General features: G+C 36.4%; 1 protein-coding gene across 1 annotated transcript in view; it reads right to left on the reverse strand.

The window, feature by feature from the left end:
* LOC106052763 (probable G-protein coupled receptor 139) overlaps positions 1-19,941 on the reverse strand; it is a 130,266-nt gene that overhangs the window by 79,725 nt on the left and 30,600 nt on the right. Inside the window, exon 3 of the mRNA XM_056036634.1 lies at positions 4,702-5,242. Coding sequence (XP_055892609.1) covers positions 4,702-5,242 — 541 coding nt within the window. The remainder of the gene's footprint in view (positions 1-4,701; positions 5,243-19,941) is intronic.

A 19,941-nucleotide genomic window follows, 5' to 3' on the forward strand; every position in this document is an offset into this window, starting at 1 on the left:
TATTAGTCACTTTTTTTCCCCGTCTCTCTCTCCCCCCTCTCTCACTATCATTAAGTCACTGACCTATAAAGAGATTTCAAATAAGCATATAAACGAAAATATACACATGTTCGACCTCCCCCTTCCCCTCCCCTACGTCACCGAACACATACACAATCGAAATATTAATATTCAGAAATAAAGGGAAATTGAAAATAGATGATCTCACAGCATCGACTACTTTCGTCGCTTGACTGAACCACCAGTTATTAAATCTGAGATGGTATCACTCGGAGGGTTGAGTATTTGATATTCACGGTACAGGGCACACATTGCTTGGCTAAGGCTAGATTTGTTTTCAGAGTCGTTCTCTTTGAATACAATATTTGAATAGACTTTATACATTCTCTTTCTGACGAAGTATCTTCAAATAAGACAATAAAACATGTGTAATAAACAGAATTGAGTTACGCTTTTATTGCACACAAAATGTCTCATTTTACCGGCATTCAGCTGGATGATGGAGAATCATTTTGTTTGTACTGTTTGTCTGTCAGTATGTCTGTTATGAGTATATGTCAATAATGAAGCCTAGCAGTATGATCTATATTATGTTCGATGAATGGACATTATCTACGAAATATGTTCTAACGCAGTGTTTCTCAAACTTTTTCCTGCCTTAACACAACACATCGCTCATTCTGAGTATTTTACAAATCACTTTGCTTATTTTTTTTTTAGAGAGATTGATTCTCGTGGTGGCCTACTAGTTAATTATTCCAGCAGTTCGTGGAACACTTATTTAGGCTCTTTTTAGTTTGGAAAACACTATTCTTACGTATAAACATTTGTTGTTACCATACCTCATAATGTTATTATAGGCCTGCTATACATTTGCATAGTGTATGATATATTATAATTTAGTTTATAGCATAGCATCTCGTATCCATATTTGGTATTGCTTTAACAGTATCCTACTTAGGCTAATAGCGTTTGTTAGTCTCATAAGTTCAATCTGTATAAATGTCAAATGCTGCTAGAAATATTGGCCTAGCAGTTTGGAACTCGGGAGAATTGGTTTGTTGTTGAGTCATTCTTTCATTTAAGGACCGTGTCTTTCACTTTCTTTGCTGCTATCCTTACAAGTTCCTTCAGTTTCTATGGCCAGTTGCTACATCTTCTGGCGTTATTCTAATTTCATTTCATGTCATTATTGCTGTCGGAGGCGCGGTTGCTGAGCGGTAAAGCACTTTCGAACTGGGGTCCTGGGTTTTAATCCTGGTGAAGACTGGGTTCTTTAATTTTGGGATCTTTGGGCGCCTCTAAGTCCTCCCAACTCCAATGGGTATCTGACATTGGTAGGGGAAAGTAAAGGCGGTTGGTCGTTGTGCTGGCCACATGACACCCTCGTTAACCGTGGGCCACAGAAACAGATGACCTTTACATCATCTGCCCTTTAGATCTCAAGGTCTGAAAGGGGAACTAATTATTGTTGTTATTGAAAATACATATTGCTATAAGCCAGCGGTTCTCAACCTATTAAGCCCGGCGACCCCTTTTTACAATGCCCCACTCTGCCACGACCCCCTCCACACACACATATAAAGCAATAGAAGAATATACAAAAACAATCCATATTTTCGATGGTCTAAGGCGACCCCTGACAAATCGTCAGTTTGAGAACCCCTGGTATAAGTTATCTTTTTATTTCTTGAAAAGAGACTTCAATAGAAGCTAATGTTAAACAGAAAAAGACTGTAACATACAATAGTAGATTGCTTATTTCAAACCTTTTGATGTATAGGGCAGACGGTGAAAAGGTAAAGTGTGGAGTTTTAAATATAGCCAAGGAAAGCTTCGTAGACAACATCTTTATAACATTGTTTTGTTTTGTGTGTGCGTCCGTGCGTGCGAGTGATAGATTAACATTTAAAGTGGCTTCGTTTTGCAGCATTGTTTCTTTTTTGGTGGATTTTTTTTTCAATTTTGAAACTGAATTATGCTAACCAGCAATGCTTTACACCTAATGGTTTTAAAATTCAATTACATACTACATTATTTACAGTATACATTCATTCTCTATAGCTAGTTACACGTAACTTTATTATATATTGAACAATGACCCGTTGTAATTTTTATTGTAGGTAGTTGAAGAACGGTATTAGGTAATTTCTGGGCAGAGCTATACTGTGGACGTGTGGTCAGTAAATTTTAACATCATGTCAAGGCCCCGCAAAAAAAATAAAAGCAACAACATGTAATTAAATAATCATCTAGTAAAATTCGTGTCGATATACAACTTTTGGACAGAGGGGTCAGTGTAAAGACAACCTCTCTACCTGGCCACCGAGAAACATGACCGCATGGGCCTTTTTTGGACACTCCTTATATGAGTCTTTTTGAAAGAGAATGGGGGGGGGAGTTAAACCCTATGACCTCATTCTAAGCTCATTCTGTTTAGTGAAGGAAATAATAATAAAAGTGTTTTGTTAAACATCTAAAACAAAAATCAACTCTTGTTTTGTTAAGTATTTAGATGACGTAATGTTTCGTCATAATTCACAAACAGAAGATTCAATAGTTTGTTATACAGAATAAAGAACGTGAAGCTATACACACACACACACACACACATTTTGTAAACACATCTACAAGGAAGTTCTAACGTACTTGAAGCTGCTAGCCCACCACCACCCCGTACCACATTTTTAACTCTCTTCTTTTTCACAGTTCAAGAGAATTGTCTTTAAGAACCATTCAGGTGCCGACCACATGTGGATAAGTATTTTTTTACTGAGAACTTCCCATGGACTGTTTTTATGCACTAAGTAAACCCAGCCTCGTTCTAGATGATGAAGAGCTCAAAGTCATGAGTCCAAGAATCAACCACGTGATGTGATTGGTTTATACCACATACCTTGATGTTCCTATCAGTCAATAACATACACATTCTGTGATATACACTCACAGATACATTAGAAACATTAAAAAGACCTATTCAATATTCGTGTATACCTACTGTAAATAAAACAAGGTTGCAAAGATAGTTTGTGTGGAAACACAAACTAAAGAATCGGTCCCGGAAGTGGTCCAATCTGGCAGGTAAAGTAGCCTGACTACCAGAAGCTATGAGCTACCAACTATCAACAACCACAACCCTATCTCCGACATACTGAAAGAAGAGACGTTCTCGTACCGGAAGTGTTACCGATGTTATTGTATTGTTGGTCCGACTGACGATATGACACCACATGATGCTGGATATAGTGTTTTTATTATTATGAAATTGTAAATATTCAGTGTTTTCAATGAATCCAGTGTTACTGCGATATGGTTCAATATAAACAAGAACTAACTAATGTTATTGAATGATTATCTTATTGATGGTTTTATAAAAGGGCTAATCTCTCATTCGTTGTTGCTATACTAGCCGGATATTACCCGCGACCTGCGGGGATTATTTTGGATATTACTGTTTACATAGATTTCTTTGGGTATTACTGATATATATATATATCTATGTCAAGCATGGAGAATGTTCCATTAACATTTGGGTTTACAAGTTCAGCCGTTAGCCGACATATTCATATCAAATATAAAAGACAGTGAAAACGGGTTTATCCGATTTACTCGAAGCTTCGTGTTTTTTTAACAGAGATGAATTTAGTTTTTTATTTTATTTATAGGCCACCGGTTGTGGAGCGGCATTAAAAATACACTAAGATGTCCGCCATGACCTAAGGAACATTTATGCCTAGTTTTATCATCATTGATTTTAAACTGTGTTGATATATATATATATATATATATATATATATATATATATATATATATATATATATATATATATATATATATGTATAGTCTTTAAATATTTTGTATTACATTATTTAGAAAAAATCCATTTGCATAAATCATTTAAAATTTCCAGGAATATCCCCTTCCTTATCAATATACTTTTCCGATGTTTTTAAAATATATATTAATAGTTAATAGTTGTTAAAATGGAGTATTTTTTACATGGAAAAAATTGTTTGCATATTTAATTTAAAAAATTAAACTGTTCTCTTTCAGAAAAGAAAAAAAATTATCGACCCACCAGAATCTAAAATATCATTACATCGAATTCTGAACATCTTTTCTAGTTTCTGCGAACTAACCGGGACGGCTGAACGAACAGACAGACAAAACGACGGACAGACATTCCAATCTGTTTTTGGTTGTTGCTTAAAAGAAGCAAGTACTAGTCAAGTTAAATTGTTAGTTACGTTAGGAATGCCCCAGTCTGGTAAATAGACCTTGTTTTCATGTTTGTCTAGCGGGAGCTCTTGTTTCTATTTTACGCAGCGTAGCCACTTAATTAACTAATTGATGTAAAGTAAAGTTCCCCTTTCAGACCTTGTGATCTATAGGGCATATGATGTAAAGGTCATCTGTGCTGGGTGGAATCAGAGGCGCTCAAAGATCCCAAATTTTAATATCCTAGTCCTTACCACGATTCGAACCCGGGACCTCCGTTTCAGAAGCCAAGCGCTTTACCGGTCAGCCACCGCGCCTCCGATAATTGATGTAAACTTCAGTTGAAATGTTTAGGAGATGTTATTGTGAAAATGAGTTTCATGTACATTGTTTTAATTTTTAGTTTTGTGTAATGGATTATTTGAAAACACATTTCCTTTAGATAAAGCGCTTTACGTCTATTATTGTTGTTGTATATCTTACCTTGAGAATGATAATGGAGTTGAAAATACTGATGAGGACGAAAGGTCCGAACCCGTACAACAAGGCGTCCACCCAAGGCCACGCTATGTAGATGAGTCCGTCAAAGCCTTGGACCGGCTTACACTGATACTCCACCACGTCCTTATGTCTTACTCCTTTGGGGGGCACCTGAGCCAGGTCCGTGCTGAACAGGAAGTGGGCGTTGATCAGGAAGAAGAGGACCACTATCCCGGCGATGATCTTCTTGGCGCGGACGTCCTGGCAGAAGTGGTGGGCCTTGAGTGGGTGACTGACCACGATGTACCTCTCCAGGGTGACGGCGACTATCAGCCACACCGACACGTCGCTGCAGGTGTAGCCCAAGGTAGGAAGGCCTTTGCACAGCCAGGCGCTCTCGTCCCGGATGTCCGAGCCCCGGATCTCGTTGACCCAGGTTCGGATGAGGCCGAAGTAGAGAACGAAGCTGTCGAAGATGGCCAGCGTGCTGAGGTAGACGTAGATCGATTGTTTGTTCATTGACCGATGACGTAATATCAGGAAACTAGCAGACGAAAAAAAGAAAACATTTATTTAAAAAAAGAAAACATTTCTAAAAAAAAAAGAAAACATTTATAAAAAAAAAAAGAAAACGTTTCTTAAAAAAAGAAAACATTTATAAAAAAAAAAAGAAAACGTTTCTTAAAAAAAGAAAACATTTATAAAAAAAAAAAAAGAAAACATTTATTAAAAAAAGAAAACATTTATTAAAAAAAAAGAAAACATTTATTACACTGTATATAAAAACTGAAATCTAAAATGTGTCATTTGTTTTGTCCAAGGCCCAAGGGCGTTAAAACTAGGGCGGGAAGAACATCTCAGGAATCAGCAACTGTTCCATTATTTTATTATGGTCACTGAGCGTGTGACCTAACCTTGAACCTTGTTCACCGCCAAAAAAAAAAACGTGAAAGATGTCACCTTCACAGTTTACCTTCACCTTTCCCTAAGTCTGTTTAACCATTAAAGCGATACCAGTCGTTATAGAAAGCCTGAGCACTGACCAGCGACGTCAGAACATGTGGGAAGTTTAGACAAATAGCTCGTAGAGGCACATAAAAACACGTGCAATGCAAGTTTAAACTAGTTTTTTTCTAGTTTTTGAGGTGTATACGCAACAAATGGACACTAAGACCTTGTAAAATAAATAGTAGCTTTTTTTTATCATTTAGAGACCGCTACATATGATGTTTTTTAAAAATAAAATTAAAATATGTAAATTGTTAAGGCTTCCGCGCTGTGTTGATTCTTGGAAATATATCTAGTGTAGATCTACGTCTGACTGGAAGTAATGCTGAACTCGAGCTACTTCAGTAACACCGGCGAAAGGCCGAAACAATCAAAATATGAAGTCGACGCTGATGTTTTTTTACAAATATATTTAATAATCAAGAAGGGAATCGTCCGATGTCAGCTATGTCCGTAAATCCGTGTATATATTCTACTGCTCTCCACGAAGCGTCTTCTTTGTAGCGTCACTTAGAGCGTTCTTGTTTTTTAACCAACTTTACGTCATCGTCACTCAGTAAAACTTTACCCTATTTCCGAAACAAATAACTAATTCCTAATCATGTCATAACAAAATACATAGTAATTCATTGCAGATATTATGATATTGGTTATAATATTTATCTCTATCAATTGTCTTACTGCGTAGCTAAAAATGTACAGATTAGAACGAGTTTTTATCATTCTAGAGCATTACTATATAAACTCTTGTTGTAGAGATAGGGGCTGTACATTTTGATTGTACCTTTATCAATAGCGAGAAACAAACTTGTACAAACTTGCGCATTAAATAATATTTTCAGAAATTGTTCTTAAAGACTATTCCTCTTTTCTACAGCTGACCAACCTTTGTAAGAGGGATTCTTGGGCTCAAAGATCCAGACTAAGAACAAGGTGTACGAAATTTTCGTAAATGTTTATTAAACTGTTTTATGAAGACAGCGGAAATACCCTCTATGTCTGTTCTAGATAAGATTGCCTAGACCAAATTTAATTTTCAAACATAATATTTCCAAAAAAATATAACTGTCAAACTAGAGTTTTCCTAGTGTGGTCACATAACTAGTTGTTATTTTTCCCAAAGATATACATCAACTGTTACATTTCGAAGAATATCGTGTTTCCGTATCGAGTTTCTGAGTTTTTCGAATGAAGAACTTGCAAGCTGAGAAGAGGAATTATATAAAAAAAAATAGAAAGAAAAGAACGGGTCCACTTTCTAGTTGAAGTCTGTTATGCCGGTACTTTTTATTTTTTTTTTTACAATACCTCTATTCAAGTCAGAACTTCATGGAACCTGGATCCAGGAACCTAGACAGCTGATCTGAAAAATGGCTCAAACGATTTTCCTAGAAATTTAACAGTTGATGTGTATCGCTGTGAAAAGAATAAGTAGCTCGTTGGCCACATGGGGGACAACTCTAGCTTGACCGTTATTATTTTTTCAAAGTAAAAAATAAATAAATAATTTGGCTAGAGACTAAATCTAGATCTGGATCCAACATCTGTTTTGAAAGGACTGTCAGGTTTTTGGAAGGACTATCGGGTTTTTGAAAGTACTGTCAGGTTTTTGGAAGGACTATCGGGTTTTTGAAAGGACTATCGGGTTTTTGAAAGGACTATTGGGTTTTTGAAAGGACTATCGGGTTTTTGAAAGGACTATCGGGTTTTTGAAAGGACTATCGGGTTTTCGAAAGGACTATAGGGTTTTTGAAAGGACTATCGGGTTTTTGAATAAAAGGACTATCGGGTTTTTGAAAGGACTATCGGATTTTCGAAAGGGCTTTCGCGTTCTGGAATTTCCGAATTTAAGGCTTTATTGATCCAAAAGTATAATAAATTAATGTTCAGTGTACCGAAATTATACGATAACAGTACATTTAAAGTTGCTTCAGTTTTACTAGAAGAAAATCTAGACTAGATCTTAAGATTTCTGAATCAGAACTTTAGGTTTAGTGTTAAATCTAGTCTATGATATAAACAAGCAATACATAATCGCACATGTATACCTTCCTCGCTGGTCGAATCAGTAAAATCGTACGTTGAAGCAGCTGACGGTGTCACGGTTTCGATACCCGAATTGAATCAAATATTTAAAAAAATCATTTTATTATATTTTAGATTTAATTATGGAAGTGTCGTCTTTTGATAAAATACAACTTTTAATATTTTTTCTTATTAGTCTTTAAACACGCTATTTGAAACTCCGCTATTTGACGTCCGCGCTCAGCTAGACACGTGATAGTGAAGTGTAGGGATGGGGAAAGAAAAAGACATTAAACCATTTTTTGTTCTCTTCCGAAAACAACAGACTGACTTGTGATTATCATTTCATAAACAAGGGAGACAAAATGTCGAAGGAAAAAAAAAAGCAGACATTTAAATAAATGAGACAAAAAACAAACAAACTAAACGTCTGCTAGTTCTCGTCCTCCCCTTCCCGGACCCTTTTCTGTTTTCAAAACCAAAAGGATGACCTTGACCTTCAGGCTCACTGATTCAAAGTTTGACCTATTGTTATTCGCTAAATATTAACCAGCCCCCCAGGCCCCAAACTATCATTGTGTGTGTGTGTGGGGGGGGGGGCTTCAACTTTTATGATTAGGGTATAAACTATTATTGCCACGCCATTCTCCAGGCGGGTAAAATATCATCATTTGGAAAAAAAAAAAGACAAATATTCTAAAGTGCACACCGGTGTTGTTGTTTTATCGACAATAAAGGTTTGTACTTTAACCTGCGACACATTTGGACGACATTATGCTGATGTAAAAGTGGATAAGGAATTGAGGCTTGGAGCTTGTAGGCCAACGAGATCAATTTATACAATTACTGAATTTAAATTCTCATTTTCTTGTATAAACTGTGAAGTTGATGGTGGTGGGGGTGTGTTTGCTGAGCCTAAAGTCATCACGTCATTCATTTCTCAGATATTCCTACCAACCCTCAATAGTTTACAAATAAAAAATAGTCATTGATAGAATTAAACAAAAAATGGAATATTTTTGTCACACGAAAAAAAAGATTCTGGTTAAGCGCGAATGTATAAGTGTACTTAGAGTCAGAGTCTATGCTCTAGATCTAGTCTTGGAGTCTAAAAGACGCAAAATGTTCCTCAACGTCTATTCATTTTAAAATAGGAAATACTCGCAGACGTAGTCTGTTCCGGATAAAGATTGTCTAGTCCTCGAGCCAAATTTTAAAAATTATAACGGTCAAACTAGTTTTGCCAGTGATGCCCAAATAGCTTGTCATTCTTTTCCCTAGCATATGCAAATATATGTTAAAATACAGGGAAAAAGGCTAGAGCCGTTTTCGAGAACCGTGTCCATCCAGGTTTACAACAGATTTAAGTTTGAGAAGATACTCCTTTTACTAAAAATAGATATGGGTTTTCCATAGTACTAAAAATAGATTTCGAGTTATTTCTCAGATGAGAAGCTAACATTGTTGCGCTACACATAAAAAGAGGTAGATGATCAGTAGTCTGCCAGTTGATCAGAATAAGTCTACTTTTGTCGATGTACTATTGAACTTTTAAATTATATCGTTTATTGTGTGAGTTCAATATTTCCATGATTTCCATTGTAGAAATGTTATGGAGTGTGTGTGTGTGTGTACTGTGTGTTTCTATAGTGACGGTGGGAAGAGGTTAGTGATTGGTTGTGAGTGATGCAAGATAGGTGGCATTGTCGTCATTGGTCTTAATGGACCTCATTCACCAATCGTAAACAAACAACATTTAGCCACGTGGTGCTCTATCTCTTCTCTATAATTTACGATCACATGTTTAATTCATGATGGTTGTCACGTGACAGTTTTTTTTTCGTTTTTTTTATCAATAAGATCACGTGACTAAATATTGTTTGTTTACGATTAGTGAATGAGGTCCATTAGGACAGACAACTCCAGAACATGAGACTGGAAGGTTGTTTTATTGTAGTGAGATTTTTTTCTTTAAATATTATTAAAGTTTAGTGCATTTATTTTATCACATATCAACTTGATTTTGTCTACTTTCTAATAAAAGCTAGATTTAGTATTGTTCACAAAGTTGTTTCTTAAGTTATTTCAAATTTTATTAGCTAAGACACAACACGCCTACAGTGATTTAGTTGTTTACCAGCACTTTGGTGCTACAAGTCAACGACCATCTACAGTCTACAACAAAGATTAAGCGTGTTTTAATTCGCAAAGAGGATATTGTGTTCTGTCTCTTCACTTAAATAAGTGTCTTCGCTAATACGGTGGAAATCTGGAAATGAAAAAAAGTTCTGGAGGAAAGAATATTCCCACAATCCCATCGTGACATGCTGGCTTCATTGCATAATTTCGTTTCAAACCTGTGTTTTTGTTTGGTATTATTTTTATGTTTCGGATGTTCCTTCAGATTTGAAGATATATCCTAGACCAAATCTCTGGAAGAGGAAAGGGTTTGAACCCAAAACAATTGAAAAAAACAGTCTAGATCGAATACCACACTACCAGGTATCCATTATTAAATCATTTTCTTGCCATCAGTATGACTGGCTATAGTCTTGTATTATGTTTTGTATATTTTGTACATAAGCAGTTAGGGAGGCGCAGTGGCTGAGTGGTTAAGCATTTGGCTGCTGAACCTGGGGTCCTGGTTTCGAATCTCGGTGAAGACTGTGATTTTGAATTTCGTGATTTTTAGGGCACCCAATTCTAATAGTTGGGGAAAGTAAAGACGGCTGGTCGTTGTGCTGACCACATGACCAGTGCTTTTTTTGTGACGTTACGCACCGGTACGACGTACCGGCACCTTTTTCAATGTGGGGAAAAAATATTACTTTTCTTATATTTTAAGGTTTATTATTAATTTATTAGTAGTTAAAAGTTAGGCAATCCATCACTGAGTACCGGCACCTAATCACTAAGTACCGGCAGTTATTGTTTTACACAAAATAAAAAGCACTGCACATGACACCCTGCTCGTTAACATTTGGTCAAAGAAACAGATGACTTTAACATCATCTGCCCTATAGAACGCAAGGTCTGAAAAGGGGACTTTTATTTTTTACATAAGCAGTTATATTTCAGACTTAACGAAATTCAGGTAAATTCAGGATCTCTTTGTAAATTTGGCTATAGAAAAAAGTCTAAAAAAGAAACAATTTCTAATGATTCATTAAAATGAAATATAATCTCATGTTAGTCGCCAAGCCATCAAACTGACGTATAACCTTTCTAATGGGTTGTTTTGAAACTAATTAACTAAAAACTTTGTTATGTTTACTTTGTCCACACCCACACTCACCCACATTCCCACATACACAAGCAAATGCTGTCTCCTGGTTAAAGATATTGAAATGGAGATGTCAAAACGAGATGTCATTATGCGGCTGTTCTATCCAGACAAAATGTCCTACATATTTTGTATCTTCTCTTTTAACACCCATGAGAATTTCTTTGAACCCGGAATCCATGTACATAAGAATGCTGATTAATACTGAATACATGTGATTGCCTGGAGAGCAAACGTGTAGGTTTGATGATTGTTTTCTACACTTATGATTCTTTTGAATTAACATTTTCAAAAACAATAGTGGCTAAGTGGCATAAGTGGCTTGGCTACCTGACATTGGGACCGAGACTGTGTCTGCTGAGAGCCTAAAGGTAGCACGGAAACCTCCCGTCAAATGTCCACCAAAGAGATTTGACCAAAGATGACCTGTCAAGATAGTGTTCTGGTCAGTCTGGGTCCCCTGTTAACTTTAAAGGACAAGCGGGGCAACTCAAGATGTTTACTTGAAGATTTTCTTGTTTTGTTTTGTGAGATTTTTCTTTTTATTGAATTAGTTAAACAGTGCAGACTTTGTTTCCAGTCCAGAAAGTTTGGACTTTAGTTTCTAGAGTGGAAGGATATACTTTCATCATTTTGTAAAACTATTATTTGTTCTGTTAGATATTTATTTATATTGGATGTCTCACTTGCAAGAACTGTAGCTGTAGTTTAGTTTTATTTTCAATCAACCAATTTTATGTCCGTGAATCAACATTCTGAATCTTCATTCTGTCTTAATATTTCTCATCATAGTTCTATTCATGAATAGGTTACATTTGGTGGTCAATAGGTTATATTTGGTGGTCAATAGGTTACATGTGGTGGTCAATAGGTTACATTTGGTGGTCAATAGGTTACATGTGGTGGTCAATAGGTTACATTTGGTGGTCAGAAGTACACATACGTATAGCAAGAAGAAAAGAAACTTGACAGTACCGAACGTGGTATATTGCATGAAAGACGCGCTGGACATAAGTTATTTGTCTACCTATTTTGTAAACACGTATGGTCAGTAACCCAAAAGAGAAAAGTGGTTTAAGCCTAGGATTCCTCTGATATGACTTCCTAATGAAACAAGCAAAAAGCTGAGGTTTTCAAAAAAAAAAGTAAAAAAATAAATAAAGCAAAAATAAATTGTTAAACTGCTAATCAAATCAATTTGAATGAGATTTGAACCATGAACTCCCACGATGATCTAATATATTTTGAAGGGAAAAAAAGGTAACGTTTTCCTATTAGACTTTGCGATCTGATGTCAGTTACCCATTAGAGAGAGGAGTCCTAAAAATCTCAAAATTCAAAACAACAGTCTTCACCAAGATTCGAACTCGTGACCCATCGGGTTGGAAGTGCCTGACCATTAAGCCACCACTTCGACATTTTGAAAACAAAAAATAATAAAAGCCAAACTCGTGGTGGCAAACATAGTCTGATGGTGACTACAGAATGAACAGTAACAGTGTTCAGTTATAAGTCGAATAATCTCAACCAGTAACTGTGAAAGTTTCACCACTAAGTATATTAATTTCATGATGTTTACACTGGGGCTAACAAAGGGATTGACTGGGGATTTAGGATTGAGCATACGATGGAGTGACCTCAACTCTCAATTGTAGTTAAAGTGACGCCACACAGCGCAGACATTAATCTCATAAATATCAGCGCCAAAAGCCAACTTTATGTCTGAACTGTGATTAGGATGGTCGTGCGGCTGTCCTGACTCTACTATTATAGCGGGTGTGATAGATCAGACAATGTTTACTAGATAAGGGGGGGTGCTATAATCATCGGGGGATAATTTGAATGTACTTTTATTAAAGTGTAAAGGTTTTTGAGAGATATGTATTCATGTCAAAAATATTTTTTTCAGCCTTTCTTCTCATTCTTTTTCATTCTATGTCTCTCTCTCTCTCTCTTATTCTGTCTCTTTTATTCCCTTCTCACTTTCTGTCTGAAGTTGTCCTTTTTCTCTTTTATTTTCTTTCTCTCTTTCGGTCTCCTCTTTTGTTTTTCTTTTCTTTTTCTTCAGCTTGAATTTCTCTTTTTCACTCTTGCTTTCTGTCCCTTTCTCTTTCTTTCTGTATACATTTCTTTTCTCTCTCTCTCGATCTCTCTCTCTCCCTTTCTCTCTCCTACTTTCTTTTATTTCTCTCTCTCTCTAATGCTCCTTTATTCTGTAACTTTCTCTCTATTACTCTCATCTCTCTATTTATATATCTCTTTCTCTTTCTGTTTCTCTCTCTCTTTCTCTTTTTTTCTATGGGTAATGTAGTTTGATAAAAATAATTTTGCCTATTAAAATGTGACCTAAAATATATTTTTAGTGGTCGTCACCCAAGACTATGGCCCAGACTTACCACTTAGCAAATATATGTATATATATATATATATATATATATATATAAACGCAAGGGACATGATGCACCGACAAATCACTAGCTACCAAATCGGGGTAATACTAGTATACAAAACTGAAGTCCTCAAAAAAAAGAAAAAGAGCTAAAACAACTGTTTATAGAATGTTTAAAAAGAAAGCTGACCCATGAGTTCAGCTCTTTCTTCTTTCTAAATTCTATACTTTAAAGGATTTGAAGATATCAATTAATTAGCGTTGTTGTTGTAGGGCTTTAAGCAAGCGCAACGGAAAAAAAGTCCAGCACCAGATTAGATCCCGGGCTAACCGAAAATGTGTGATTAAATAGCATGGGCACCTTGTGGTGTCTGCTTCTAGGGGCCCTGCCTGGTTAATTAGCATGAGCCTAAGCAGTTCCCCTTCCTTGTCACGACCCGACGGTAGACTGTTTGAAGATCAATGCTAAGTATGATTCTAAGCGATGATGAGAGACGTATCCGTGCGCGGTCTATCTCTATGTTCACATGCGTGATGACACTTCATGATTAGGTCACGTGAGAGTTGGACAATTAAAAGGGAAGTAAGTCGGAAGTGTGTTTCTTCTCCGAACCCGACTACCACGCCAAGCTCGGAACGGCAGACGTGAGCGGGTGAATCTGGGTATTTTTAACTTTTAATTATCTTGATTGTTTTGGTTGGGAAAAAGTAAAGAGGCTGGAAGAAATGTGAAAACTTGAGGTAAAAGGGGGAAATTATTATTTTCCTTTTTTTGTGTGTTTAAATTAATGACAAAAAACAATAGACTAAATATTAAATATTATAATATACGTCACAAGGTCATGTTCACACGTCATAATTACATTTTGTCCATTCATAACAACATTCAGCCCAACGATGGCCTAGCAGTATTAAAGTAAGTCTACATGAAGTCTGCAACTAATATTACAAATGTTAACCACAACTCTATGATGAACAATAAATAGTGAAAATAAGAACAACCGCTTTATTTCTAGGTCATTGATTCCTGTGTCCCGCTGTTAATTCAGAGTTGTTATCAACGCAGTAAGCCCCTAGTGTTAAGTAGAAAAATAAAAGGTTACACTGATGTACATTATGTAGTCCACTTTCTCCATTTATTAAAAGGGATTTTGAGAGTGAAAAAATTGAAGCGAGTTAGCTCAAATTTGACAATACCTCCTTTATACATCTTATAGAGGGTGGGGCGGGGGCTGAGGGGTTAAGCGGTTGGAGTCCTGGTTTCGAATCTCGGTGAAAACTGATATTTTGAATTTCGGGCGATTTTTAAGGCATCATTGAGTCCAATCAACTGTAATGGGTACCTGGCTATAGTAGAGTGAAGTAAAGGCGGTTGGTCGTTGTACTGGCCACACCCTGTTCGTTAACCGTTGGCCAAAGAAACAGATGACCTTAACATCATCTGCCCTATAGATCGCAATGTCTGAAAGGGGAACTGTAATTGTACAGCTTATAGAGCGATTGGTTTTCCTATCAGTAACAAATGAATGTTAGATGAAACAAGAACAACATTTTTAAAAAACTTTAAAAAAAAAAGCTTATATTAAGCGTACTTGTATCAATTAGCTTGGATCAGTCATGTAATAGATCTAGACTAACAATAACAAGGTTACAAAGACAGTTTATGTGGAAACACAAACTCAAAATCGCCCGAAGTGGTCCATCTAATCAGGTTTCATTATTTTCAGTAAGAATATCAGAATGAAATCCTATTTAAGGCAAATGACAGAAGAATGGAGAAAGAATGTTGACAGATCTTGTGTGGTGCCCCAACATTCCAGTAGACCAAGTGATAAGTAAAAGTGGAAAGTGAAGGTGAAGTTAGATGTGAACTTTGAATGGTCTAAAATAGTATGATGTCGAATTTTCAATATCTTTTTCTAGTTTGCGAGATCTAAACGGGACGGACGGACGTACAGACAGACCACTCAAAACTAATGGTATCTATTCCCCTTTCGGGGGCCGCTAAAAAAAGCATTTATAAAAAAATTAAAAAAGGGGGAACAACCTGAATTCGAGTTCATGGATCAAGCCTATCATGCTTCTCAAGCCAACACGTTAACCACTCTGCTAGTGGAAAGCTTATGAACATGGACGATTTTATAGTTATCTATTGTTTCTATAGTCTCGACCTATTTTTCAGGTTTGTGTTCACTAAGACTCAGACGAAACTTATAAAGAGGACTAATTCAGCTTATACCACCACTTCTGAAAATTACAATTTCTTTCCCTTGTTCGAGATATCAAACAAAATAATTTGTTACCAATGTTTAATTAGCTATTTTTTTTTAAATTGATTGTTGTGTTGTCAAGTAAAACAAATAATTGTGCTTAATTTCAGCTTGATCCGAAATTGGGTGTGGGAGAAATCACGTGTAAAACGTTTTACCAGACAGACAGACGGACAGAAAGAGTGAGGTGATATGAGCTTTGAAAAAAATTAAACAATTTTTTTACTCCGCCCCCTTCCCTCCGAGAAAGAATCCTACTACACTTCTTAATTTTCGGAATTTAATTTGAATGATTGGCCTTTAGATCTAGAGTCGATACTTAGAACACGATGCACACAATGTACTTAAGCATTAGTTTATTAAACTCTTGAATCAATAACAATTTACATTCCGAAATTCTCGAACGCGATAGTTCTGATAGTCCTTTTCATACGGATGTTGAATCTAGACCTAGACCTAGTTCTATAGCCAAATTTAAATTATTCTTTTTTCTTTGATTTAAGTTGAAATTTTTCACAACTATTTCTTTTATATGACAACACAAGAATCAATAATAATAATAAAAAAAGCCATTAGTTAATTAAATATAGGTAATTAATTTTTTTTTTGTTTTGAATCAATAACTTTTTACATTCCGAAATTCTCGAACGCGATAGTTCTGATAGTCCTTTTCATACGGATGTTGAATCTAGACCTAGACCTAGTTCTATAGCCAAATTTAAATTATTCTTTTTTCTTTGATTTAAGTTGAAATTTTTCACAACTATTTCTTTTATATGACAACACAAGAATCAATAATAATAAAAAATAAAGCCATTAGTTAATTAAATATAGGTAATTAATTTTGTTTTGTTTTGGTATCTTGGACAATGGAAAGAAATCGTGCTTAACTTATAAGGTGGTAAAAGAAAATTGAATTAGTCCCCTTTCCCAACTGGTCCAGATTTGTGATAGGATCATAGAGCCCTGAGAAAGCTGAACAAAAACTCTTGGTAACAATATTTTCTAATACTAAGTCCAGGGATACATGAATAGAAAGACAGACCCAAACTACAATAACACGTAATATAAGCTTTGTTCTTTTAATAGGTATTTTTAAAAATGTTTCCTATGCTAGGCAGTTAAATCATCCTTGATCATCGTTACATATGCGTGTGTATGTGTATTGGACCGTGTGTGTGTGTGTTAGGGAGAAACAAAGAGAGAGAGAGAGAACCATTGAGGACTGAAGTCTTCACTTGAACTCCCACTTGATCTAAATACCTTGGTCTCGAGTGGTTCCATCTAAAACTCTTCTCTCAGAGACACACACCAAAACATTGCACAATGCTTGAGACGACACCGTACAGACAAGAATCTTCCAGGCGTCAAATTGAAAGCTAGACACAAGCTTTGTTGAAATTTTATTTTACAAACATTTTCGTCTTTATTTGAAGCAGAGTTTACAACAGCAGACGTCTCCAATCACTGCATACTTTGTAAGGATAAATGTATGAATAGGAAGGGTGGCTGGTTGGAGGGGTGCATGAATAGATGGATTAAAAGAAGGGTGAATGTTTGGATGAAGTGGTGAATATTTGGATACATGGGCGTAGCCAGGATTTTTTTTCGGGGGGGGGGGGGGGGTTTGGGGGGGGATTCCCCCCCCCCGCGATTTTTTTTTTATATGTATTTATGTGTGTGTGTGTGTACATAATCTTTATTGCATTCTAACCCTTCATTCTTTCGGAAGACGTTTATTGTGCCCTAGAATAGGTTCTTCCATGAGTTAGTGGAAAAATTGTAGATTCCCCGCCAATACTAGCAAGGGGGTCTGGGGGAGCTCCTAGCGCGGGGCAAAGCCCCGCCGCCAAGCACTATTTCTGATATTGAAAGTTAACAAAATTCATATTCTGAGGTATCTACAGTGCATTTTCCTGCTATTAAAAAGTTTTATTTCAAAAACCTAATGTGCTATTCTTACTGACTTAGACCCTCCCGCGCCGTTTGGCGCATTTGCCGTCAAGCTGTTTCCATAAAATTGTAGATTCCCTGCCATTACTAGCAATATGGTCTGGGGAGCGCTAGCCAAGCACTATTTCTGGTATTGAAAGCCAACAAAATGCAAATTCTGAGGTATCTACAGTGCATTTTCCTGCTATTAAAAAGTTTTATTTCAAAAACCTAATGTGCTATTCTTACTGACTTAGACCCTACCACGCCGTTCGGAGCATTTGACGTAAAGCTGTTTCCATAAAAATCTGTCACTGGTAATGTCTGAAGCCTCTTCCCACCTGCCATGAAGACCTCAATGAATGAGTGGCGTCAAGTTGTACTAGGATATCATTGCAACTCTTCTTATGCGTAATTCATTTTGTCGGAGAACATGTCCCGCAAACCTCGTGTGTCGCTCTCTCACAATCTTACTAAAGGGTCGACTCCCAGTTCGGCTTAGGATTTCCTTGATTTAAACCCGATCTCTATAACTGACTCCTAAAATCTGTCTTAGCCATCTTTGTTGAGCCACATTTAGTGTTTTTCAATTTCGGCAGATGACTATTCACTGCAGTTTATTTAGGGGGCCCTGCCACTGGTAAAAATGTGTAACCACTCTTGAATACGCTCTTGGAATTAAGGGACTGTAGTTTGCTTTAGATTTTATATGGAAAAGAGAAGTTTTATCGTCAAAATCATCTGTTGGGGGTTTTCTACCTCAAAACGCTCTGTAGGGGGATCTTAAACTCAAAACAATCTGGAGGGGTTTTAAACTTTAAACAAACGCAATTTGTAGAAGAAGGGTTTAAACTCAAAACCCCGATTGGATTGGCTACGCTCAAATAATTTTAGTGTGTAATTTGCTTTTTTTTATATTGAAGAGGTATTTTTAGCATTAAACCCCTCTGAATGGGGGTTTAAACTCGAAACCCCTTTTGGCAACGCTCATAGCATTTTGAGTGCGTAATTTGCTTTTTTCTTACACTGAAGATGTATTTTTTAGCCTCAAACCCCCCTGGCGGGGGGTTTAAACTCAAAACCCCTTTGGCTGCATTCATAGATTTTAGTGTGAGTAATTTGCTTTTATTTATATTGAAGAGGTACTTTTTAGCTTCAAACTTCACTGGAGGGGAGTTTAAACTCAAAACCCCTTTGACTACACTCAAAACATTTTGAGTGTATAATTTGCTTTGTTTTTATGATTAAAGAGGTATTTTTTACCTTTAAACCCAGCTGAAGTGGGATTTAAACTAAAAACTAAGTCAAAACCCATTTAGCTACGCTCATAACATTTTGAGTGCGTAATTAACTTATTTTTATATTGAAGAGGGGGTTAATCGTAAATTTTGGAGGGGGTTTTAAAATCGAAATCTCCCTTAACTGTGCTCTTGGAATTACGGGATTTTCGTTTGCATTTTTGTTTTGTTTTGTTTTATAGAAGAGGGGGGTGTTAACTGCAAAAACCCCAAGTAGGGGGTTTAAAACTCAAAACCCCTAGTAGGGGGTTTTAAACTCAAAACCCCTGGTAGGGGTTTTTAAACTCGAACCCCCCTGGTAGGGGGTTTTAAACTCAAAACCCCCTGGTAAGGGGTTTTAAACTCAAAACCCCATTGGTTGTGCTGGGGCAATTGATGGTTTAGTATTAAAATCTCATCTAAAATAAACAAAATCAAAGCAAAAAATCATTCACTAAATTCCGATCCCCCCCCCTCAAGGGGGGGGGGATTTCATTTCGGGGGGGGTTTGAACCCCAAAACCCCCCCCCTGGCTACGCCCATGTTTGGATAGATGGGTGGATGGTGGGATGTAAAGAAGAAACAATGAGAGAATGAATTGATGGTGAGAGATGAATTCCTGGATAGATATATGGATGGATAGATGACCACCATAGTACTACCACACGAAAGGTTCTGGTTTAATTCTCGTCTTCGTGAGCAGATAGTTTGGTTCGTAGTAAACCTGCCGTTGTATAAGTGGTTTAAAAAATTTGGTAACGTTAGATTGATTCATTTAGTGCAAAACTGAAGTAACTTTATATTTAACAAACATGTTCATATTTGAGTTCAACTTCAAGTTTAAGGTAGCTCGAGCGTAGCTATTTTATGGGAAACCAACACATCTATTCCTGTAGATATGTTTACATATAGTTTACGGATAGCAAATCTGGCTAATCTAGGTATTTTTATAATGGCACGAGAAAAAATATGGCAGAAATGTAAAAAGCTACTTTTCAGAAAAAAAATCTAAATAAACCTATGAATATTAAAGATAATTTTTATCTCACACAGAATGTC

Source organism: Biomphalaria glabrata, chromosome 7, assembly GCF_947242115.1.
Source record: "Biomphalaria glabrata chromosome 7, xgBioGlab47.1, whole genome shotgun sequence".
Classification (NCBI taxonomy): Eukaryota; Metazoa; Mollusca; class Gastropoda; family Planorbidae; genus Biomphalaria; species Biomphalaria glabrata.